Below are 26,016 nucleotides of genomic sequence, written 5' to 3'. Positions count from 1 at the left end.
TTTTTCCTCCTCGCCTTCTATAAATCATAACTTTTATATTTTCATCCACAGATGAGTATGAGGGCTTGGTTTTTGCGCGACCAGTTATCCTTTGTAGTGGCATCACTAATTTTACCATAAAATGTATGGCGCTACCATAAAAAAAATACTATTTGTGTGGGGAAATTGAAAACAAAACCGCAATTTGGCAAATTTTGGAAGGTTTCGTTTTCACGCCATACAATTTACGGTAAAAATTACATGTTTTCTTTATTCTGCAGGTCAATATGATTAAAATGATACCCATGATTACTATTTTTCTATTATTGTACCACTTTTAAAAAATCACAAACTTTTTCAGGAAATTAGTTTAAAAATTTATTTAGACAACCTATACCTTTCTCAATTTTCCGTACAAGCGGCGGTACAGGGTTTTTTTTTCTCCATGATCTGTACTTTTTATTGATACCACATTTGTTTATATAAAACTTTTAATAATTTTTTAATACATTTTTTGTGGAATAAAATGTGAAACAAAAGCAGCAATTTTGGACTTTTTTTTTTACGTTCACGCCATTCACTGTACGGGATCATTAACATTATATTTTAATAGTTCGGACATTTACGCATGCGCCAATATCAAATATGTTTATTAATGATTTTTTACACTTTTTGGGAGTAAAATGAGAAAAAGGGACAATTTACATTTTGATTGGGGGAGGGTATTTTTCACATTTTCACTTTTTTTTTTTTTTTTTTTACACTTTTTATGTGCCCAATCACTTGATTGCTAATACTGTTCAGTGCTATGGTCATGGTACTGATCAGTATTATCGGCGATCTTCTGCTCTGGTCTGCTGGAAGGCAGATCAGTGCAGAAGGCGACGGAGGCAGGTGAGGGGACTTCCGTCCGCCTTGTCAGCTGATCTGATCCCCATGTCCATGACGCGGGCGATCAGATCGTCTGAAACTGTAGCCGCAAGATCTGTATTGATCACGGCATCTGAGGGGTTAATGGCGGATATCCGCGAACTCGCTGATGTCGGCCATTACTGGTGGGTCCCTGGCTGCTATCAGGTTCATTGCTCCAATGCTCGCGGTCATGTATAGGACGTAAATGTACGTCCTGGTGCGCGAAGTACCATCCGTGGTCGTTAAGGGGTTAAAGCACTTTGTTTCATTTTTATCATTTCATCCATATACTATAGCAGGGGTACTCAACTATTTTTAGTGAGGGTCCGCTCATCCAGGTCTGTCACTGGTAAAGGTCCGAGCTAAGCGCTAAGGCCTGGTTCACACCTAGTGGTCACAGTGCCATGAAGTAGATAGGTAAAATGATTGAGCTCTGAAAGATGTAAATGTACTGTTTCCTGTATTTTCTGAATACTGTTGCAAACTGTACCCCTGAAAATAATACTGCCGCATACTGTACCCCTAAAAATACCGCTGCCTACTGTACCCCTGAAAATAATGTTGCAGCATACTGTACCCATAGAAATACCACTGCCTACTGTACCCCTAAAATTAATACCGCTGCCTACAGTACCCATGAAAATACTACTGCCTCATACTGTACCCCTAAAAATACCGCTGCCTACTGTACCCCTGAAAATAATAATGCCACATACTGTACCCATATAAATACCGCTACCTACTGTACCTCTGAAAATACCGCTGCCTACTGTACCCCTGAAAATAATACTGCTGCATACTGTACCCCTGAAAATAATACTGCCACAGACTGTATCTCTGAAAATAATACTACCGCTTACGGTATCCATGAAAATAATACTTCCACGGACAATAAAATACTGCCCCTGAATGTAATACTGCCGCACTGTACCCCTAAATAAAATACTGCCGCATTGTGTACCCCTTAATATAAAACTTTTGCACGCTGTACCCATGAAAATACTGCCACATGTTGTACTCCTGAATGCTCTACTCCTGAATATAATACTGCCACACACTGTACCCCTAAATATATTATTGCCACACACTGTACCCCTAAATATATTAATGCCACACAGTGTACCCCCTGAATATAATACTGCCATATACTATACCCCTGCATATATTACTGCTGCACGCTGTGCCCCTGTATATATTACTGCCTGCACTCTGTGCCCCTGGAAATATTACAGCCTGCATGCTGTGCCCCTGGAAATATTACAGCCTGCATGCTGTGCCCCTGGATATATTACTTCCTGCATGCTGTGCCCCTGGCTATATTACTGCCTGCACACTGTGCCCCTGGATATATTAGTGCCTCACACTGTGCCTTGGTATAGTGCTGCCACAAGCTATGTCCCTGGATACATTACTGCCTCACACTGTGCCCTGGTATATTACCTCCACACGCTATGCCCCTGGTATAGTGCTGCCACATGCTATGCCCCTAATATATTACTGCCACATGCTTTATCCTTGGTATAGTACTACCACTTGGTAAGCACCTTGTATAGTACTGCCACACGCTATATCCCTGTTATATTACTGCCACATGCTATATCCCCAAATATAATTTTGACAAACACTGTGCCCTGGACTGAAATATGTCGCTGTGCCCCCACAATGAAAGATGCCGCTGTGCCAACACAGTGAATGATGCCACTGTGCCCCCGGTGGTGGCAATAACGGTGGCCTAGCCAGAGCAGATAATGCAGGCAGCGCTAATCGTGCAGCCTACATCAGAAAAGAAGCGCCGGGCGGGCAGAGACACAGCATTCCGCCACAGCTATTCATTTGTATCGGTGTCTAAAGACACCTATACAAATGAATGAGGGGAGATCCAGCCGGCGGTCCGGATGACTGGCGGTATTTATATGACTGGCGGCCGCGGTCTGGATCTGGTCCGTGTTCCACCAGTTTAGTACCCCTGTACTATAACTTAGTTATTACTCATGCAAAATGGGGTTGGGGGTGAGGGTTAGTGAGGAAGTATGCCAGACTGAGGCACTTGAGCAGCTTGGCCTTGTCTCCTTGACACTTGGTTAAGAAATAAAAAGGTGATTTTATAAGTTTGGCAACAAGCTCCAGGAAAGGTATACTTTGCTTTTATATCCTAACAGCTTTCCAATGGTGTCTGCAGCTCTCAGCAGCAAATGCAGCTGATTTCCATTAAATAACTACACATTTGGGATGTGATAGAGGAATAAATTCTCAACAAGAATGTGCAACTGGAAAATATGCATTGACTGTGTGATGCTGTAATTTCATCATGGACGTGAATTCCTAAGGTTCCTTACATCTCTGGATGGGTTTCTGGTTATAACAGAAGACAGAACAGAAAACTTTTGACATGTCATAGAGACAAAAGTTTTGATTGGTTGAGATCTGGGTGCTGTGACCACCACTGATCACTAGAACAAGCAGGGAGAAGCATTTAGCTAAGCTCTTCTTTTCCTGTCTCCTTGCTGCAGAAGACGAATTCTATAGAAAGTTTATGGGCTCTGTAGCAAGGGCTCTTCTAGCAATTGATGGTGTTATTGGCACGCACCCCGACTGATCAAAGCACTTGATAGGTCTCTACGACATGCCAAAAGTTATTTTAAATGGTAGTTATGCTCTAACATACAATGTGGTCTCTCATAGTGTCCATTGGTTAGATAGGGGACACAATGTTGTATGCAGTAGCAATCCTCCTGTAGAATCTGCTAACATTTGCAAAAGATCCACCACCACACATACTAACATAGTCTAGAAATGGCTGCTGGTAGAGTGATTGTAGATTTAGAAGATTGTTAACAAGCACAGAATTGTGTAGCAGTAACTATACTATGGCAACATTTATGTCATCGTTTTATGGCAAGGCACAAATATTTGTATAATTCTTAGTGATGGACGCAATGATATGTTCAGCAAATGCTATCTTGGCAGCTAGCCATGATTTTATGGTGGACAGGAGGCTCATATCATTGCATTATCTTTCTTTAATAAGCTCAATAGCAGAAAGAACAAGATGCATTTATTCATACAATACTGAAAGAAAAAAGATGCAGGTCACCTAGCAACCTGACCGCACCCCTTCCATATGCCAACCAATGATAACAGAACTTGCTCCATAAAACCACATTGCGACTCCACCTCCTCCTCTTTCTTTCTGCTCAGTAGCAGAGTTCACAGATAAGTACCAACTCTCATCTTTATTAGATTTTCAGTGCCTCAGTTATAGTTTTTTACTGTTCTTGTTTAGTGCAGGTGCCCTTATATGTTATAGGGTTCTGTCTGCAGTTAGGGCACTGTGTTTCCTGTTCTTGGGGCTCGGTGTAGATACTGCATACACCGGCCTCAATTTCTCTCTGCATTCCCTATTGTTCGTTATACCTTTTGTCGCTTGGGGAGTTGTTTCCCTCTCTGTACCCCCCTTTTTCCCCTTACCTGGTTGTCCTGTGTTTCCTGGGGTGTTTGTTCCTTCTCCCTGTGTTCGTGGCGGGCTCGCCGCCATTGGCAGTGACGTCAGCCCTCCTTCTTCTTCTTCTTCTTCCTGCTGTTATCTCGGGGACCGCTCGCTGTGCGCGCATGCGCAGACACGCTCGGTCTCGCGAGATTTCTTCTCATTGTCGCGATCCGGTCTGTGAATCATCGCAGAGCGGCTTTCGCGTCAGCGCAGTCCCCTGCGATTATATTGCAGGGATTGCTGGCAGGGAACAGCTGTGGTGACGGAGTCCGGTGGATCTCCTGTCTGCCACACACAGGCGGCTGCTGCCAGTAGCTATCCTGTGCTGCTGTCCTGACTGTCTGGGGGGGCAATTAGAGGATTATTGTCTTTCTCAGTCTGTATTCTCCCCCTCCCCCCCCCCCCCCATTTTCTTCCCTGCATAGTACTTACTCGCAGGATGTTATACGTTTGTTTATTTATCCCTTTATCCCTATAGATCCTTATTATACACTGTACTTTGTGCTGCTATACTTATTTGCTGTGTCTTTCTGTCTCCACAGCCCTAAGTTTCTTACAGGTTACTCCCACCTATTTGCTGTTAACTATGTCTGCCGACAAATCGGAAATGACCTTGGGGGATGGCCCCAGTACTGTACGTGACTCAGGACATATGTCCGCAGACCAAATCCACCAGCTTGTCAATTTATCGGTCCAGTCGGCCGTGACCTCCGCTGTGGCGTGCCTTAATAAGTCCATCACAAATGCAGTTTTGCTGGCTATGAGCGCTTCCCGATCTGATACGATTTTGCCCACGGTTCCTCAAGTGAATCCACTGGTCCCGGATCAGGCCTCCAGCTCTAAGAGACCCGGTAAATCGGACCGGAAGAGACACCATTGTTCCGATATACTGACCTCTCCTGTCGCACCCTATAGTTCAGGAGATTGTGTAAATATCTCAGCTGACCCTTTGCCTAAGGGCAGCAACCCGACTGCGGGTATTAGACCCTCCTCCCGGGAGGATGACGGAGATGGCCGGGTTTCCCGTTCCGCAAAGAGGACCAAACCGGACTCTTATAAAGAGGAGTCAGATGTGGAGTCCGATGCGGTTTCGATCGCCTCGGCAGCCTCTTCTCTCTGTAGTGTGGAGGAGAGTTATGAGGCGGAGGATGAGACTCATCCTACTTCTGGTCCTTCGGATGAGGTTTCGCCGGATGCTGTGTTGGATTCACAAGGCATTCCGTTTTTTGATCCAGAGACCATCACGCATCCAAGATCGGGGGAATGGACTCCCATTCCCCAGGTGGCGAAGTACATTGAGGTGCATCTACGCAAACCTCTTGAGAGGGGCGACAGACGCAAACTTCGCTCGGAGTGCCCGCGCCCTTCAATCGCACATAAGATAGCCGACACTCCGGAACTTGATCCTATTTTGATCAAGTATATGCTAAAGTCCGGAAAGAACCCTAAGAAGGGTATTGATCGGTCTTTTAAGGCGGTCCAGGATAAGTTGTTAGATCTCCTGGGCCCGCTGACAAAGATTTTAAATATTTCCGAACACGCTGTGGCTTCAGGGGACCCAATTGATGCTGGGGTCCTCAGAGGTTGGGCGCTGAGGGCCGTTTGCCTGTAGGGCAACACCAATACTGCCCTTTCAGCGGAGCGCAGACGTTCCATTCTGATGCGCCTTGACCCGCAGCTGACACATCTGGCCACGGAGGAACCTGGTCCAGCTGCGGAGGGTCTATTGTTTGGAGACTCGTTGATTAAAAATATCAACAAATTTGTGGGCTTGTTCTCTAGTCTGGACAAAGCCCAGACGTCTCTAAAGAAATCCCAGACCAAGGTTTTCGGGGAGGCTGGAAGGGGCAAGGGTCGCCCTTCCGGCCTTGGCGCCTATCATAGACCCTACGCTAGAGCTTCAGTCCAATATGTCCACGAGAGGCCTCAACTTCAAGCCGTCCCAGCATCCGTGGTCACATCCCCTTTCTTCCCAACGAGAGGTCGACCCTGGAGGGCGAGGGGCAGTACACGTGGATTCTCCAGGGGCAGAGGCGCAGGTAGGTCCCCACATTCCGTTGCGGAATATCCCGGTGGGGGGCAGGTTGAGATTTTTTACCCGCGCCTGGTCCCGGATTACAGTGGACCCTTGGGTCCTACAGGCAGTGGCGGGTTACGTCATAGAATTCATGACTCCTCCGGCTCAAGAGCAATGGCCGAGGAGGATTCAGTTTTCCGACGAAGATATGACTCTCATTCGATCGGAAATAAGCGAATTACATGCCAAACATGCAATAATCCCGGTGGACCTGTCAAGCCAGGATTCGTGAGCAATCTCTTCTTAGTAAAGAAGAAAGATGGCGGTCATCGACCAGTAATAAATCTAAGACACCTCAACGAATGTGTTAAATATCGCCACTTCAAGATGGAGGGCATTCACCTTCTCAGGGACTTGCTCCTCACGGGAGATTGGCTCCAAAAATAGATCTCAAGGATGCGTACCTCACGGTACCAATCCATCACTCCTCCCGTCAATTCCTGCAGTTCGTGTGGGAAGGTCAGAAATGGGAGTTCTCTTGTTTTCCGTTCGGCCTGTCGTCAGCTCCGTGGTGTTTCACCAAGCTCCTGAAGCCGGTCATGGCGGCCCTACGGAGCCAGGGTGTCCGCTTGATCATATATCTCGACGATATATTGATCATGGCACAATCAGAACAACAGGCGTTGCTACATGTGGCATGGACCACCGATCTATTGACGGAACTGGGTTTCCTCATCAACTATCCCAAATCAGTGTTAGTTCCCGCTCGGGACATAGAGTTTTTGGGCTTTGTCGTAGAGACCCGGGAGGCGACGTTGAGTCTGCCAAACAAGAAGCTGGTAATGCTTCGCAAAGAAATACGGGTGTTGCTCCGCAAACAGCGGGTGTCCTTACGGGCAGTGGCTCGGATCGTGGGCCTGTTGTCCGCTTCTGTACAAGCAGTTTTCCCGGCGCCCTTGCACTACAGGGCGCTTCAGAGATTGAAGACCAAACACCTCGCAGAGGGTTTGTCTTATGCGGATCAGGTTCCGTTATCGAAGGACGCTCGCGAGGAGCTGCTGTGGTGGCTACGGCATGTCCAGGAATGGAATGGAAGAACAATCTTCAATTCCAATCAGATTTGATTATCGAATCGGACGCCAGCCTGAGCGGCTGGGGTGCCAGGTGCGGGTCCTCCACCACAGGAGGGAAATGGTCGTCAGAAGAGTCTCAGTTACACATCAACTGTCTGGAACTTCTGGCGGGATCGTTTGCCCTCAAGAGCTTTGCTGCTCACAGGAGGAATTGTTGTATACTGCTCCGGATGGACAACATCTCGGCAGTTCAGTATATCAATCGTCTGGGGGGCACAAAATGGATAAGCCTGGCGGATTTGGAAAAGGAGTTTTGGCTCTTTTGTCTGGAAAGGAACATTGTCATCCAGGCAGAGTACCTCCCGGGGATATCCAATTCGGTAGCGGATTGGAATTCCAGACATCTGGTGGACGGCAGCGATTGGCGTCTGCACCCGTCCATCTTTCGGGCCCTTCAGTTACTATGGGGTCCACTGTTTCTTGACCTGTTTGCCTCGAGGCTCAATCGCCAGTTACCCCGGTTCTTCAGTTGGAGACCGGAGGCGGAGGCGACGGACGCTTTTCTTCAAAGCTGGCCTCAGGGAACGCTATACGCGTTTCCTCCGTTTGCTTTGATACCCAGGGTGCTATGGCACACGATGTCGCAAGGATCGACATTGGTTCTAATCACTCCGTGGTGGCCAACCCAGTCGTGGTTCCCTCAGGTTCTGGGGATGACCATAGACTATCCGAGGATATGTCCACTGTTCCCTTCGACCCTAATCGGACCGACAGGAGACTTTCATCCGTTGGTTCTGTCGGGCAATTACCGTTGGTCGCTTGGCTGATATCAGGTCGACCAATCTCGATTGCGACATTTCACGGGCAGCTAGAGACCTCATTTGCGAGGTGTGGGCTCCAGGCACCAGATCGGCTTACCGATCTGCCTGGGGATTATGGGTTCATTGGTGCTCACAATGGCAAATGGATCCCATTCATGCCCCTGTGTCTGGAATTTTAATTTTTTTGTCGGAAGCCTTTCAGGATGGCAAGGCCTATAGGACTATTAATGTTTATAGGTCAGCCATTTCCGCCCAGCATGCCCCGATAGATGGGGTGGCGATAGGTCGACATGCTTTGGTGTGCCGTCTACTCAGGGGCATACGCTTTAAGCGTCCTCCGGGGCCGCGGTATGTGGCCACGTGGGATGTCTCGTTGGTTCTCAATATGTTCTCAACGTGGGAGGATAACGATACGTTGTCATTGAAATTTTTGTCCTTTAAGCTGACTATGCTATTGTGCCTGGTGTCCATCAAGCGCGTTTCGGACGTACGGGCTTTGGACATTTCGAGGAGACAGTTCACTCCTCAAGGTGTTCAGTTTACCATCGCTAGATGTACTAAGAAGGATTTACGTTCGGTATTTTATCCAATTTTTTCTTCTCATCCCAAGCTTTGTGTAGTGCGTTGTTTAAAGGCTTATGAACTTCAGACTGCGGCGGTTAGGTCTCCGCGGTTTTCTCAGTTGTTAATTTCGTTTTGTCCTCCACATCAACCGGTTTCTTCTCCATCGTTGGCTCGATGGGTTAAACAGGTTATGGCGTTGGCAGGTGTAGATGTTTCGTTTTTTTCTGCACACTCATCTAGAGGTGCCGTTGCTACAAAAATGGCTAAATCGGGAGGTTCGCTCTCGGACGTTTTGAAGGCGGCGGACTGGTCGTCGGAAGATACGTTTCGGTGGTTTTATTTTAGGCCGGAAAGTCATGTATCTATGTCTGTATTGTGATTGTGTATAGGTTGCTAGGTGACCTGCATCTTTTTTCTTTCAGTATTGTATGAATAAATGCATCTTGTTCTTTCTGCTATTGAGCTTATTAAAGAAAGATAATGCAATGATACTCGCCTCCTGTCCTTATAAAATCTACATTTTCCGTCACTACACTAGGAAAATCCTAAATTGTGTATCCCACACAGCAGTTATCTACCTATCTGAGACCTGTAATTTTGGCTTGATTTATAGTAAGAGTCATTTTACAGAGGAGATGACATTCATAGGTGTAGATATAGGTTCAGAGTTCGGGTATGCTTGACACCTCATCATCCTGACAGATGGACATTTTTTTTACTTTTTAGAAAAAGTGATAAATTCCTAACCACTGCATCTGCAAACATAGATTTGACTATCCATAGTGTTTTCTCTATGCTGTGGGGGAGAAGTAAAAAAAAAAAAAAAAATTAAAAAAATACCAGTCGCAAGCAATACCAAACACACACAAAAAAAAAGTCTGAATCCTTTGATTAATTCCCCCCCCCCCATACTTAAAATAGGAAATATTAGGTGACAACACTATTTGGATCCTACGATCCAAGCATTTTCAGTTTTTGTACTTTCGTTTTTTCCTCCTTACATTTTAGAAATCATAACCCTTTCAATTGTGCACCTAAAAATCCATATGAAGGCATTTTTTTTGCGCCACCAATTCCACTTTGCAGTGACATTAATCATTTTACCCAAAAATCTACAGCGAAACAGAAAAAAAGATAATTGTGCGACAAAATTGAAGAAAGAACGCCATTTTGTAACTTTTGGGGGCTTCCATTTCTAGGCAGTAAATTTTTCAGTCAAAATTACACCTTATCTTTATTCTGTAGGTCCATACGATTAAAATGATACCCTACTTATATAGGTTTGATTTTGTTGTACTTCTGGAAAAAATCATAACTACATGCAGAAAAATGTATACGTTTAAAATTGTCATCTTCTGACCCCTATAACTTTTATTTTCATTTTTCCAGGAACGGGGCAGTATGAGGGCTCATTTTTTTGCGCCATGATCTGAAGTTTTTATCAGTACCATTTTTGTTTTGATCGGACTTTATCGCTTTGGAATTTTTTTTGCGTGTACGCCATTGACTATGCGGTTTAATTAACTATATAATTTTTATAGATTGGATATTTATGCACGTGGCGATGACACATATGTTTGTTTTAGTTTTTATAAAACATTTTTTAAAGGGGGGGTGATTCTGATTTTTATTAGGGAAGTGGCTATGAAACTGCATGCACTGATCTCTTACACTGTACAATGCATTGCCATAGGAATGCATTGATCAGTGTTATCTGCGCTTGATTGCTCAAGCCTGGATTTCAGCCGGGAGAAAGGTTTCACCGCGGCAATCTCGAACAGCTCTGCTGAGCTAACTGGCAGTGTATTCTCCCGTCTTAGATGCCACAATCAACTTTGATCGCGGTGTCTAAAGGGTTAATACCGGACATCAGCCCGATCGGCGATGTCTGGTATTAGCCGCAAGTCCTGGTTGCTGACAGCAACTGGGACCCCACAGATATGGTCAGCTTCTGAGTGCGCTTCACAGATCGGGAGCCGGCCACAGGACGTAAATATACGTCTGTGGTCGTTAAGGGGTTAATGGCTCAAACATAGTTAACTAGTGACTACTTTCAAGTCATTTCCTGCACATTTATGTTTTTTTACTCGTGCTGCACTTTTGAGTGTCGGTCAATACACGCATACATTCAGAAAATTACCAGAACATATTCACTAGTTGATTATGTTCAGGCCATTAAAGTCAATGGGGCCCATGTCTGTCTGCAAACGTATACCAATCTGCATCCCAGTCCTGACAGTTTAATGGCGTATATGTGCCACCGATTGCACAATCGCAATCTGAACCCAGCCTAATTCTTAGGTTAGAGTAAGATCCTTATTATTCTTATTTTTTTATATTGTAAATATTCCCAATATGTTCCTTTTTTTATTTAAGTTCCCCTGTTTTATATATTTATATTGAAAAAATGTATACTGTGTAATTTTATCCAATAAAAGCTATTGTACAAAGTGAAATATAGCCAGCTGAAAAACTAGCAACTATAAATAGTAAGAGGTATAAGAACAAAATTGAAACCTTTACTTCTGAATGTATGAGAAAGAAAGATTAAAGGAGTACTCTGCCCCCAGACATCTTATCCCCCTATCCAAGGGAGGGGGGGCCATCATGCCCCCTCCCATAGATACAACCACAGCCGCCCATACCCGGCGTTCTGAACATAAACTTTAAAGGGGTCATCCAGGAAAAAACTTTTTTTTTTTTTTTTTTTATATATCAACTGGCTCCAGAAAGTTAAAACAGATTTGTAAATTACTTCTATTAATTATTGAAAGGATTACAATTTTTTATCAGCTGCTGAAGTTGAGTTGTTGTTTTCTGTCTGGCAACAGTGCTCTCTGCTGACATCTCTGCTTGTCTCGGGAACTGCACAGAGTAGAAGAGGTTTGCTATGGGGATTTGCTTCTAAACTGAGCAGTTCCCAAGACAGGTGTCATCAGAGAGCACTTAGACAGAAATAACTCAACTTCATTAGCTCATAAGTGCTGAAAGGATTAAGATTTTTTTAATAGAAGTAATTTACAAATCTGTTTAACTTTCTGGAGCCAGTTTATATATAAAAAAAAAGTTTTTTCCTGGATAACCCCTTTAATCCTTTAGATATGCTTTAAGATGTCTAGAGACGGAGTACTCCTTTAAGTCCAAAGTAGCTCTTCTGCCCATTCTTCACAGATGTAAAGAGACGCAGCTGGCACTGGACAGTACAGTGCATGAGTTCCATTCTTTAAAAAAAAAAAAAAAAACGGCTCATGCACAGAATTCGCTGGGCATCGTATGGTTGCCAAGGTGTAGATTGGGCAGGAAGCAGTTTTGGACTTACACTGTAATTCCCCACATTCCTATATAAGTACACAGTGATGTCCCATTTTTATCACTTATCTGTTCTCTCTTTCCAGGTTAGTAGTGAGGAAAATGCAGGACAAGCCATGGGGATGGAAATTATTTCTACCTTTCAATTGGCTTTTACAATTTTTGCTGTGGATGATCGACGGCGAAGAGATACTACAGAGCCGGGAAGCCTTGCCATTGGTTTTTCTCTAACAGCAGGAGCTTTAGCATCGGTAAGATGCATACCTGGCTACATAACTCTTAGTGCAGTTAGTAATTAGAGAAAGCAATGGATGGAGTAAGTTATCAATAACAGTAACATGTGCTATGTCACATGGGTAGAATGTCCATATGCCATACAGTATGTACTGTACAGTGACTGGTGTGTTTATGGTGTTTTCACAGTGAACCTACTCTACTACAACCCCTGACAAAAATTATGCAACCACCACACATAGGGGATAGTCATCCAGTATTGTTTTTACTTCATAGCAAAAAAAAAAATAAAATAGATAACAAATATGACACAAAACATAGCTAAACATTCTGCCTTTGAGAAACACTTGAAAGTCATTTATTTTTATAATTAGGAGAAAAAAAATATTAAGAAAAAAAAGAAAGAATTCCAATTGCATATTAGTCTACAGTTAAAGGGAAAGTCCTTACAGACCTTACCAAGCTATGTTATTTGGATTACTGTATAGTGTGGATAGCCCAACAGATGATTGGTATCGGTGTCAGGTGTGGGCACCCAGCTGATCAGGAATTGATGGCCTATCCTGTGGTAAAATTAAAAAGTTCAGGAAAACCCATTTAAACATATACAATACACTTATTACAAGAACAGAAGGTAGATACAGGAATGCACTTGCTTTGTGATATTCAAAATCCATATTAAAATGCATGAGGAGCACAGTAAAAACACTGGCAGGTTTTGCACTATATGTCTTCACTCATGGTGTGTACAAAGAATAGTAAAGTATAGAAAATGTGCACTTGGGGTCATGTGACTAAATGGTCACTGCCCAAAAGGGAAGAATGAATAAAGAGGGATCATGCAAAGGGATTTTTTGGGCAGTGACGGTTTAGTTACATAAACTGGGGGAATAGTATTTCAAGTGCACATTGTATTAATATTCTTTGTACACACCATTAGTAAGGACACATCGCATCAGAAACATGCCTGTGTTTTTGCTGTACTTCTCATGGGTATTATATGGATTCTGAATATCAAGAATGAATTCCTGGATCTGCCCGCTGCTGGACAACTTTCTTTCTTATGCTGTATATTCCAAACCAGGAATGCTGCGGGTAAGTCACTGAACAGGTTGATTAAAAAACAAACCACACCACAAAGAGTTCTTGTAATGTAATAAAATGTTTGTGTAAATGTAATGATGCAGATCAAAAATCTACCGCAGATAGAGAAAAAGATCATTTTTATTAAAAAAGAAAAAGGATAATTTTATTGAGGAAACTGTATAATGAAAAGTAGGCTCTAGTAGGCTGCCTCTAGTTTGGATCCAAGAGGAGATACAGTTGGGTATAGAGGCACACAGCCTCCATTGTGCATCCTCTGGGAATTTGCCCACAGATGTTTCAGCAGGGCCTATAGATCCTGCACACTTGTAGGTTGCTAAAGCTGGCTCACTATAAATTCTTGAACAATGAATCTTTAGCATTATCCTGTTAAAAAATGCCAATTGGAAGCTTTGCCATAAAAGTCTAAATATGTGGTTGCAGTGTCCCTTGCTATTTGTGTCCCTTGCTATTTGTGTCCCTCTTATCACTACCAGGGGTATCTGTTGTATGCGATGGATCCAAAGATCATCATCCAGTAGTTGGGCCATTTGCTATGTTGTGTCACTCCACAGCATAGGCTAATTAATATGTGTGAGTGTCCGGCTGGAGTACAGAGCAGAGATGCGAGCGCAGGAGAAAGCCGCTCCACATCTCAGGGATGAAGGATGATCGCAGCGGGTGTCAGCAGTGACACCCGCTGTGATTTGTCCTTAACTGCAGGTAGTACTGCTCCCAACATGGAACACACTCTGCTCCATGCTGCGAGCTGTAGTACCTGCATTAATAGACAGTCGCAGTGAGTGTCACTCCTGACACCCGGTGTGATCCTCCTGTATCATTTATAGATGCGGCCGTCCGCTCTTCTATGGTCCCCTGCACTGCCGTATATATACACCTGTTCATATTTCCTGCAGAGAGCTGTGATTTGCCAGATGGTTCCTGCCAATCACAACTCTCTGTGGAAAATATGAATAGGTGTGTATATACGTCAGTGCAGGGGACCATAGAAGAGCGGCCGTCCGTATCTATAAATTATACAGGAGGATCACAGCGGGTGTCAGGAGTGACACTCGCTGCAATCTGTCTATTAATGCAGGTACTGCAGTGTTGGGAGCAGTACTACCTGCAATTAAGGACAGATCACAGCGGGTGTCACTTCTGACACCCGCTGTGATCATCCTTCATCCCTGAAATGCGGAGCGGCTTTCTCCTGCGCTCGCATCTCTGCTCTGTACTCCGGCCAGCCACTCATTCATATTTCCCGCTGAGAGCGGGGATTGGCTGCCACCATCCGGCCAATCCCCATTCTGAAAATATGAATGATTGATGTTCTATTCATATAACTGGCCGGCCGGAGTACAGTGCAGAGATGCGAGCGCTGTATAGAGCCACTCCGCATCTCTGCTATATTATGGACAATCGCATCCCAATCGGGGCGATATGTCTATTAGTACAGGAACTACTACTCTCATCATGGAACAGTGTGTTCCATGCTGGGAGTGTTAGTACTACCTAAACAATATAAAAATAAAAAAAAGTGAAAAACACACACACACACACACACACACACACACACACACACACACACACTACATTTTTATTATTGTCAGCTAAATTTTTAGTGCCCTGCCCGCCCACATAAATTGATCCGTTTAAAAATTTATAAAAATTTTGTTATAAAAAAAAAATATGAATTTCGTTATTTCGTCACTACTGCATATTTTTTTTTTTTTTTTGGTACCCAACAATTTTTTTTTTTAAATGTCAAAGGGGCCAAAAATGCCATTTCAACTCAAAGGCAAGAAACGCAAAAAAAAAAAAAAAATGCCAAACACAGGAAAGTGCTGTGGCGCTTTTTCTGGCGTTTTTTTTCTTGCATTTTTTTTGGGCCACAAACAAACAAGTAGAAACTTAGACTCTCAATTGTGCACCTAAAAATCAATATGATGGCTTTTTTTTTGTGCCACCAATTCTACTTTGTAATACCATCAGTCATTTTACCCAACAAATCTCGGCGAAACAAGAAAAAATCACTGTGTGACAAAATTGAAGAAAAAAACGTAATTTTGTAATTTGGGGGCTTCTGTTTCCACGCAGTACATTTTCGGTAAGAGACTTCTCTTTATTCTGTAGGTCCATACGATTAAAATGATACCCTACTTATATAGGTTTGATCTTGTCTTATTTCTGAAAAAAAATCATAACTACATGCAGGAAAATTTAGATGTTTAACCCCTTAAGGACTCAGGGTTTTTCCGTTTTTGCACTTTCGTTTTTTCCTCCTTACCTTTTAAAAATCATAACCCTTTCAATTTTCCACCTAAAAATCCATATTATGGCTTATTTTTTGCGTCGCCAATTCTACTTTGCAGTGACAGTCATTTTACCCAAAAATGCACGGCGAAACGGAAAAAAAATCATTGTGCGACAAAATCGAAAAAAATACGCCATTTTGTAACTTTTGGGGCTTCCGTTTCTACGCAGTGCATATTTCGATAAAAAATTATACCTTATCATTATTCTGTAGGTCCATACGGTTAAAATGATACCCTACTTATATAGGTTTGATTTTGTCGCACTTCTGGAAAAAATCATAACTACATGCAGGAAAATTTATACGTTTAAAAATGTCATCTTCTGACCCCTATAACTTTTTTATTTTTCCACGTACGGGGCGGTATGATGACTCATTTTTTGCGCCGTGATCTGAAGTTTTTATCGGTATGATTTTTGTTTTGATCGGACTTTTTGATCACTTTTTATTCATTTTTTTTATGGTATAAAAAGTGACCAAAATACGCTTTTTTGTACTTTGGAATTTGTTTGCGCGTACGCCATTGACCGTGCGGTTTAATTAATGATATATTTTTATAGTTCGGACATTTACGCACGCGGCGATACCACATATGTTTATTTTATTTATTTTTTACACTGTTTTATTTTTTTATGGGAAAAGGGGGGTGATTCAAACTTTTATTAGGGAAGGGGTTAAATGACCTTTATTAACCCTTTTTTTAATTTTTTTTTGCAGTGTTATAGGTCCCATAGGGACCTATAACACTGCACACACTGATCTCCTATGCTGATCACTGGCGTGTATTAACACGCCTGTGATCAGCATTATCGGCGCAGTCATTTGTCGATCGGACACCGAGGAGGCAGGTAAGGGCCCTCCCGGTGTCCGGTCAGCTGTTCGGGACGCCGCGATTTCACCGCGGCGGTCCCGAACAGCCCGACTGAGCAGCCGGGTCACTTTCAGTTTCACTTTAGAAGGGTTAATACCGCACATCGCCGCGATCGGCGATGTGTGGTATTAGCCGCGGGTCCCGGCCGTTGATGAGCGCCGGGACCGACACGATATGATGCAGGATCGCGGCGCGATCCCGCTTCATATCGCGGGAGCCGGCGCAGGACGTAAATATACGTCCTGCGTCGTTAAGGGGTTAAAATTGTCATATTCTGACCCCTATAACTTTTTTTTTTCTGTGTATGGGGCGGTATAAGGGCTCATTTTGTGCGCTGTGATCTAAAGTTTTTATCAGTACCATTTTTGTTTTGATGTGACTTTTTCATAGCTTTTTATCCATTTTTTATGGTATAAAAAGTGACCAAAAAATACGCTATTTTGGACTTTTGAATTTATTTGCGCATATGCCATTGACCGTGTGTTTAAATTAATGATTTATTTTTATAGTTCGGACATTTACGCATGCGGTGATACCACATGTTTATTTATTTACATTTATTTCTTTTTACACGGTTTTTTTTTTTAATGGGAAAAGGGGGGTGAGTCTGACTTTTATTAGGGAAGGGGTTAAATCATTTATTAACTCTTTTTTATACTTTTTTTTTGCAATGTTATAGCTACCATTGGGAACTATAACATGCATTACACTGATTGCAGGCACTGTTCAATGCCTTGCCTTAGCATTGCATTGATCAGTGTTATCTGCGCTTGATTGCTCAAGCCTGGATCTCAGGCTTGGAGCAATCAAACGCCGATCGGACAGCGTGGAGCCAGGTAGGGAGCCTTCCTCTGTCCTCTTAGCTGTTCGGGACGCCACGATTTCACAGCGGCGGTCCCGAACAGCTCCACTGAGCTAACCGGCAGCATATTCTCCCGTTTTAGACACTCCGATCAACTTTGATTGTGGCGTCTGAAGGGTTAATACCGAACATCAGCCGGATCGGCGATGTCCGGTATTAGCCGCGGGTCCTGGTTGCTCATAGACCCCATAGATACAAAGCGCGCTCATCTTCTGAGCGTGCTTCACAGATTGGGAGCTGGCCATGGAAGTAAATATATGTCCATGGTCGTTAAGGGGTTAATCAAAGTACTACCAAAGTCTTAATGGTGGACAAGAAAACACTGGAAGCTGCGTGTGCTTTTTATTGAATTGAACTCCTTTCTACTGAGGGTCTGTCTGGGCCAACTGGAGCATGTGCAGTCATTTAGGCACTGCCCCCAAAACCTTCTTACTTGGGCTGAATGGCCTAGATGGTAGGCAATGCATCAAAATCACCATTCTGATTCTCTCAATGTTATCACAAAGTTCAATGCTTGTCCCCCTCTTAAAGGGGTACTCCGCTGCCCTGCTTCGGAAGCTTCGCTCCCCATCACGAGGGGCGGCCCTGAACACGGAAGCCCGCACGCAGCGTTCGGAACAATAAACTTCCGGACGTTGGGGAGCGGAGCTTCCGAAGCAGGGCAGCAGAGTACCCCTTTAAAGTCTGTCAATTTGGAAAAATGTCTTTGATTGCATTGTAGAGGCGTGTCTAGCAGTCAATGATCTTTCACCAAGAGGTTTACTACACAAAAGTAGCCTTTGAGAGCCTTGTTTTGTATAGGGCAGCAGGGAAAGCACTTACACCTCTTGTAGCAGGATATCTGACAAATCTAGATGCCTTTTATATATTTAAGTGAGTGTATGTCAGGAGCTTCTACAGATGTATGTGTTTAATGGAAGCCATTTTTGCATAGACTGTTGGCCTGGAATTTCTCTGGGTGGATATTCTGTAGTGTCATAAATTGCTTCTCAACATATGCACTATTATCCAGTGTACACATTACTGACAGGGTTTTATTATTGCCATGACGCTCTTAACACACGCTATTATAAAATGTTTGTATTTTTTGCTGATTTCATACAATATGGGATTATAGATAAGGTACTTGAATGTTTTTTTTTTTCTGCAGACAAGTAAAATAAATCCCTTTTTTCCATATACATGTACATTTTGTATTTGGTACTGTTTTTGATGTACAAGGATACTGTTTGTACAAGTTGTCAATAAAACAAGTTTAAAAAAAACAAAAAATTAAAGGGGTACTCCACCCTTAAACATCTTATTCCCTATCTCTGGCATGGCACCCCAGTAGTCTGGTGAAGGCAGTGACGGGTGACCCGTGCCGGATGGCAGGTGACCACAGCCGTCACGCCCCCTCCATTCATGTATATAGGAGGAGGTGTGACAGCCTTTGGATAGGGGATAAGTTGTCTAGGGGCGGAGTACCCCTTTAAATTCAACACAATCCATGACAGGGTTTTCTCATCACATAAAATACATGCATGATTGTAGTAAAAAAATGTACTGAAAATAGGATGCAACAAAAACCTCCAGTTTGGGGTGTTTAAGAGTGCAAAAGTGTCAAACAACACCTATTTTTGTCTTTTCTATTGGACTTTGTCTTTTCTATTGGACTCCTCTGCTGTTTATATACCACTGTTTATAAATGTGCTTAGTCACCTCTCTGTTCATACCCAGGGACACTTTTCAGGTGGAAGCATGAACCCAGCTAGATCCCTTGGTCCAGCTTTGCTCTCAGGCATTTGGGAGCACCACTGGGTAAGTGAATACTGTATTAACTGCATAATGTACACACAAACAGATCAGGTATAACATTAACCCCTTAAGGACCAGGCCAATTTTATTTTTGCATTTTCGTTTTTTCCTCCTCGCCTTCTAAACCAATTGTACTTTGTAATGACATTACTGATTTTACCCTAAAATGTATGGTAAACCCCAAAAAATATTTTTTGTACAAGGAAATTTAGCAAATAATACCCATGGTTACATACTTTTCTATTATTGTACTGCTTTTAAAAAAATCTCAAACTTTTTTTTACAATATCAGTACGTTTTAAATTGCCCTATTTTGACCACCTCTAACACTCCCCTTTTTTCGTATACAAGGATGTGTGAGGGCAAAATGTTTGCACCATGATCGTTTTTTTTTTATTAATTTTTGATGTGATGTGACCAAAAAGCTGAATTTTTGACTTTTTTTTATGTTTACACCGTTCACCATATGGGATCATTAACATTTTTATAGTTCAGACATTTATGCATGCCACGATATCAAATATGTTTATTATTTATAAATTTTTATGCTTTTTTTTTTTTTATTAAAATAGGGAAAGGGGTGATTTAAATCTTTATTGGGGAGGGGCTTTTTCACAATTTATTTTTTACTTTTTCTTTTTGAATATATTTTACACTTTTTTAGTCCCCACAGTATTAGCAATCTGATGACTGCTATAAATAGTCCCTATTTATAGCAGTCATCAGATTGCTAATACTGTTAAGTGCTATGCATAGGCATAGCACAGATTAGTATTATCAGCAATCTTCTGCTCTAGTCTGCTGGAAGGTAGATCAAAGCAGAAGACCCTCGGAGAGAGGCGGAGGAAGGTCTACCATCTTGGCTGATCTGATCCTCGCAGTGTCACGGGCAATCAGATCAGCCTTTTAAAGTGCAGCACTAATGCAGATGCTGTGATCTGTACTGATCACGGCATCTGAGGGGTTAATGGCGGACATCAGCTGACAGCCACCAGGACCCGCCGTGCATGAAGCAAGTGCAGCTCCTGCGCTCACATCATAGCCGCGCTGTGACTGTATGGCGCTGTGCGTGAAGTTACTCGCTGCAGCGCTGTACATTTATGGGGCAGGTCCTTAAAGGAATACTCCGCCCCTAGACATCTTATCCCCTATCCAAAGGATAGGGGATAAGATGTCAGATCGCTGGGATCCCGCTGCTGTGGACCCCCGTGATCTCCGCTGCGGCACCCCGCTATCATTACTGCACAGAGCACACTCGCTCTGTGCATAATGATCGGCGATACAGGGGCCAGAGCATAGTGGTGTCACGGCCCCGCCCCCTTGTGACATCACGGCCCACCCCCTTAATGCAAGTCGATGGGAGGGGGCGTGATGGCTGTCACGCCCCCTCCCATAGACTTGTATTGAGGTGGCGGGCCGTGATGTCTCAAGGGGGCGGAGCCGTGATGCAACGATGCTCCGGCCCCTGTATTGCCCATCATTACGCACAGAGCGAGTTTGCTCTGTGCAGTAATGATAGCGGGGTGCCGCAGCGGAGATCCCGGGTGTCCCCAGCAGCGGGACCCCGGGGATCTGACATCTTATCCCCTATCCTTTGGATAGGGGATAAGATGCTAGGGGCGCAGTACCCCTTTAAGGGGTTAAAGTTACTTGACTTCTATTATATTGATCCTCCTCATGCCACAAAAGTGGTTCTCATCAATAAAGGTATGGACTTGAGAAGGGCTCTTAAGGTGTCTTGTTGTATCTGGCATCAGGACATTTGCAGCAGATCCTTTAAAGGGGTACTCCACTGGAAAACATTTTTTTTAAATCAACTGGTGCCAGAAAGTTAAACAGATTTGTAAATTACTTCTATTTAAAAATCTTAATACTTCCAGTACTTATCAGCTGTTATATGATCCACAGGAAGTTCTTTTCTTTTCAAATTTCCTTTCTGTCTTACCACAGTGTTCTCTGCTGATACCTCTGTCCATTTTAGGAACTGTCCAGAGCAGGAGAGGTTTGCTATGGGGATTTGCTACTACTCTGGACAGTTCCTAAAATGGAAAGAGGTGTCAGCAGAGAGCACTGTGGTCAGACAGAAAGGAAATTGAAAAAGAAGAGAACTTCCTGTGGAGCATTTAACAGCTGATAAGTACTGGAAGGATTAAGATTTTTAAATAGAAGTAATTTACAAATCTGTTTAACTTTCTGGCACCAGTTGATTTAAAAAAAAATGTTTTCCAGTGGAGTACCCCTTTAAAGGATCTGCTGCAAATGTCCTGATGCCAGATACAACAGGACACCTTAAGAGCCCTTCTCGAGTCCATACATTTATTGATGAGAACCACTTTTGTGGCATGAGGAGGATCAATATAGTAGGCAAGTAATTTTAAGGAAATGTTCTTCCATTGCTTCCTGGTTAATTTCTAATGCATATGTGCCCATTGTAAAGGGGGGGGAGCATAAAAACTCTATCTGCAGCTATGCAGCCATATGAATAAACAGCTTAGCTTTCATATCTTAATGTTAAAGGGGTACTCCACTGTCCAGCGATCGGTACATTTAGTTCCGAACGCTGTGTGCGCGCTGCGGGGGTCGGCCACACCCCCTCGTGACGTCACGACCCCTCAATGCAAGTCTATAGACTTTATTTTGAAGTAGATGGAATAATCTGTTTCGGAAGCGCCTTCTACAGTGCCCTATTTTTACTCTATTCCTATTTGCTGTACGGGTTCCTTGCTTGGATACCAGTTGCGTTACACATTCACAGCCAGCAGCGTATCCCTGTATGCTACCCCGATATAGTGGTGATATGCTCTGATACAAGCACTATATCAGGTAAGAGTTCAATGATATTTGTTTCTGACAGATTGATAAATCTGGGCCTAGTATTAAATTAGTATTAAATTAGTATTAAATAAAATAATATACGTTTATTAGAATGTTAGTTCTGTAGTTACATTTTGTTCATGCATATTTTTTCTGTAAATCTTAACCAACTAATAATAGTGTATGTTTATTCTCTTTAGGTGTACTGGATTGGTCCCATTTTGGGTGCTTTTCTTGCAGGTGCTTCTTATGAATTTTTCTTTGCATCCAGTGCATCAAGAGAAAAGCTGGTCGCCTGTCTCACTTGTAAAGATATAGAAATAGTAGAGGCAGCCAGTGTCTCTCGCTCTTCCCTTTCCATGGCCACACAGACAGCAACAAGGACAAGAACGACTGAGCAAAAACATGGGCCAAATTAACAAAGAAAGCGTAACAGTACCAGGAGCATGCAGTCTACCCAGGGCTTTGGAAAAAGCTTGGTTTTGTTGTATACATGGTATAATGCAAATGACCAATTAAAATATAGCAAAGATCCTGCTTACATGAAAAGGTCTCTCTAGAAATAAGGTGTCAAGAAAGCGTGTAATGCAAGAGTGGAAGCACTTATGTATTCTATTGGGGAGATTTATCAAAACCTGTGCAGAGGAAGAGTGGTGTAGTTGTCCATAGCAACCAATCAGATTGCTTCTTTCATTTTCCACAGGCCTCTTTAGAGGCCTGTGGAAAATGAAAGAAGCAATCTGATTGGTTGCTATGGGCAACTGCACCACTCTTCCTCTGCACAGGTTTTGATAAATCTCCCCCTATATCTACAGTAAATTGTAATTATATTCCATGTGGTACTTATGTTTATAAACATAAATATTTGGATAATTTCTTAATACAAATTATTGGTGGATCACATAGAGAAATCTTAAGGGATTGAGGCGAATAAAATATATTTTTTTGTAGAATGTGGCATAAATGGATATGGAATTTAATTTAGAAATGCCCATGCAAAAAAAAATATATATATTTTTGTCCAGCCTTCAAAAAATAATAATAGGTAAGAAGCAAACTTGTATTAAGTCATGTGAGTAGACAACGACATGTCCCTTAAAATCAATAAAACGCCAATTGTACATTGCAAGTTTAAATACCTCATGCATAATGGCAAATCAATAAAAAAAAATGTCCTCCTGTGCACGCCCCCCAAAAGAGGCTCATCGCCTGACCCACCCCTAGTTATGACGCAAGGATATCACATGACAGGTGGGAAAAGTGAAACCCCAGTTGATACATGCATATAATCAATACATGTAATGTAAAAACTTTGATATGGTCATGTAAAATACAAACAATAAAATGCAAAATGTCACCATGATGACCCACTTATGGAGGCTCTGGAAATTAGACTCAGGCAGGATGTATATACCTACCTTTTCTACTCCTTTTAGGCAACATTTAAATCAGATACATATCTTCTAGAATCAGATACGGATCTTCTAGATGTAATTTATGGAAATACAATGCTCCAAAAAATTAAGGGAACACTAAACCTCTTAAGGACGCAGGGCGTATCCATACGCCCGTGGGAATTCCGGTCCCCACCGCTAGCCGGTTGGGGACCGGAGCCGGATGCCTGCTGAAATCGTTCAGCAGGCATCCCGGCATATCGCCCAGGGGGGTCATTATGTCCCCCCATGTCGGCGATGGCCACAGATCGCTGGACAATTCAGTCCAGCGATCTGCAGTGATTCCGGGTCAATCGGGTCTCCAGTGACCCGGAATTACTGGCTGATCGGGGCCGTCTCTGACGGCCCCGAACAGCCAGAGCCTGCAGGGGTGAGGTGGCACTGGTGCCACCTCACGATCGCCCTGATTCGTCGGCCGGATTACCGGCCAACCAATCAGGGCGCCTGCTGCGGGTGTCACTCCCGCACCCGCTCCGCCCCTCTTCCGGAGGACGTGAGCGGGTGCGGGAAGACGACCCCGGGTGCTGGGGACCCCGATCCCCGGCGTCCATGTTGGGATCGGGGCCCCAGGAGCGACGGCGGCGGCGAGGGACAGTCCTGCGACGGAGCAGCAGCAGGAGGTGAGTTACAGCGTCCTGCTGTTGCTTAGCAACAGCTCCCAGCATGCAAAAAGGGCATGCTGGGAGCTGTAGTTATGCAACAGCAGGAGGCAGACCACCACAACTCCCAGCATTCCCTTATGGGCATGCTGGGACTTATGGTTTTGCAACAGCTGGAGGCACATTTTTTCTATGGAAAAGTGTACCTTCAGCTGTTGTATAACTACAACTCCCAGCTTGCACAAACAGCTAAAGTGCATGCTGGGAGTTGTAGTGGTGCATCTGCTGGTTGCATAACTACAACTCCCAGCATGCCCGTTGGCTGTCGGTGACTGCTGAGAGTTGTAGTTTTGCAACAGCTAAAGGCACACTGGTTGTGAAACCCATTTTTTTTTTTTTACCTAACTCAGTGTTTCACGACCGGTGTGCCTCCAGCTGTTGCAAACTACAACTCCCAGCAGTCACCTTACACCATGCACCGTACATGCTGGGAGTTGTAGTTTCGCAACAGCTGGAGGCACACTGGTTTTGAAACACTGAGTAAGGTCACAAACTCAGTGATACATAACCAGTGTGCCTACAGCTGTTGCAAAACTAAGACTCTCAGCTTGTACAGTCTGTCAGTGCATGCTGGGAGTTGTAGTTTTGCAACAGCTGGATGTCCCCCCCCCCCCCCCCCCCCAATGTGAATGTACAGGGTACACTCACATGGGCGGAGGCTTACAGTAAGTATCGGGCTGCAAGCTTGAGCTGCAGCAAATTTTCTGCAACAGCTCAAACTGCCAGCGAGAAACTACTGTGAACCCCCGCCCGTGCGACTGTACCCTAAAAACACTACACTACACTACCACAAAAAATAAAATAAAAAGTAAAAAACACTACATATACACATACCCCTACACAGCCCCCCTCCCCAATAAAAATGAAAAACGTCTGGTACGCCACGTTTTCCAAAACGGAGCCTCCAGCTGTTGCAAAACAACTACTCCCAGTATTGCCAGACAGCCACTGACTGTCCAGGCATGCTGGGAGTTTTGCAACAGCTGGAGGCACCCTGTTTGGGAATCACTGGCGTAGAATTCCCCTATGTCCACCCCTATGCAATCCCTAATTTAGGCCTCAAATGCGCATGGCGCTCTCACTTTGGAGCCCTGTCGTATTTCAAGGCAACAGTTAAGGGTCACATATGGGGTATCGCCGTACTCGGGAGAAATTGCCTTACAAATTTTGGGGGGTATTTTCTGCTTTTACCCTTTTTTAAAATTTAAAATTTTTGGGAAAAGAAGCATTTGTTTTTTTTACATATGCAATAGTCGTGAAACGCCTGTGGGGTATTAAGATTCACTTAACCCCTTGTTACATTCCCCGAGGGCTCTAGTTTCCAAAATGGTATGCCATGTGTTTTTTTTTGCTGTCTGGGCACCATAGGGGCTTCCTAAATGCGGCATGCCCCCAGATCAAAATTTGCTTTCCAAAAGCCAAATGTGACTCCTTCTCTTCTGAGACCTGTAGTGCACCAGCAGAGCACTTTTCACCCCCATATGGGGTGTTATCTGAATCGGGAGAAATTGGGCTTAAAATTTTGGGGGGTATTTTCTGCTTTAACCCTTTGTATAAATGTAAATTTTTTGGGAAACCAAGCATTTTAGGTAAACTTTTTTTTACATATGCAAAAGTCGTGAAACACCTGTAGGGTATTAAGGTTTTCACTTTACCCCTTGTTACGTTCCCCGAGGGGTCTAGTTTCCAAAATGGTATGCCATGTGTTTTTTTTTTTGCTGTCCTGGCACCATAGGGGCTTCCTAAATGCGGCATGCCCCCAG

The 26,016-nt window shown here is 43.5% G+C and overlaps 1 protein-coding gene across 5 annotated transcripts in view; it reads left to right on the top strand.

Moving 5' to 3' along the window:
- The window catches only part of LOC130358726 (aquaporin-4-like), a 50,258-nt gene extending 27,462 nt beyond the window's left edge, over positions 1-22,796 (top strand). For 3 of the 5 annotated variants that reach the window (XM_056562389.1, XM_056562384.1, XM_056562385.1), the window contains exons 3-5: positions 12,249-12,413; positions 19,249-19,329; positions 22,341-22,796. In XM_056562389.1, the coding sequence (XP_056418364.1) occupies positions 12,249-12,413; positions 19,249-19,329; positions 22,341-22,559 (465 nt within the window). In that variant the 3' untranslated portion in view covers positions 22,560-22,796. The remainder of the gene's footprint in view (positions 1-12,248; positions 12,414-19,248; positions 19,330-22,340) is intronic. The other 2 variants (XM_056562386.1, XM_056562387.1) reach the window with 1 other exon arrangement.
- The last annotated feature ends 3,220 nt before the right edge of the window (positions 22,797-26,016 follow it).

The sequence above is a fragment of the Hyla sarda genome, chromosome 2 (genome assembly GCF_029499605.1).
Source record: "Hyla sarda isolate aHylSar1 chromosome 2, aHylSar1.hap1, whole genome shotgun sequence".
Classification (NCBI taxonomy): domain Eukaryota; kingdom Metazoa; phylum Chordata; class Amphibia; order Anura; family Hylidae; genus Hyla; species Hyla sarda.
Note: the sequence above shows the minus strand (reverse complement) of the source record. Positions and strands in the feature narration are given on the sequence as shown.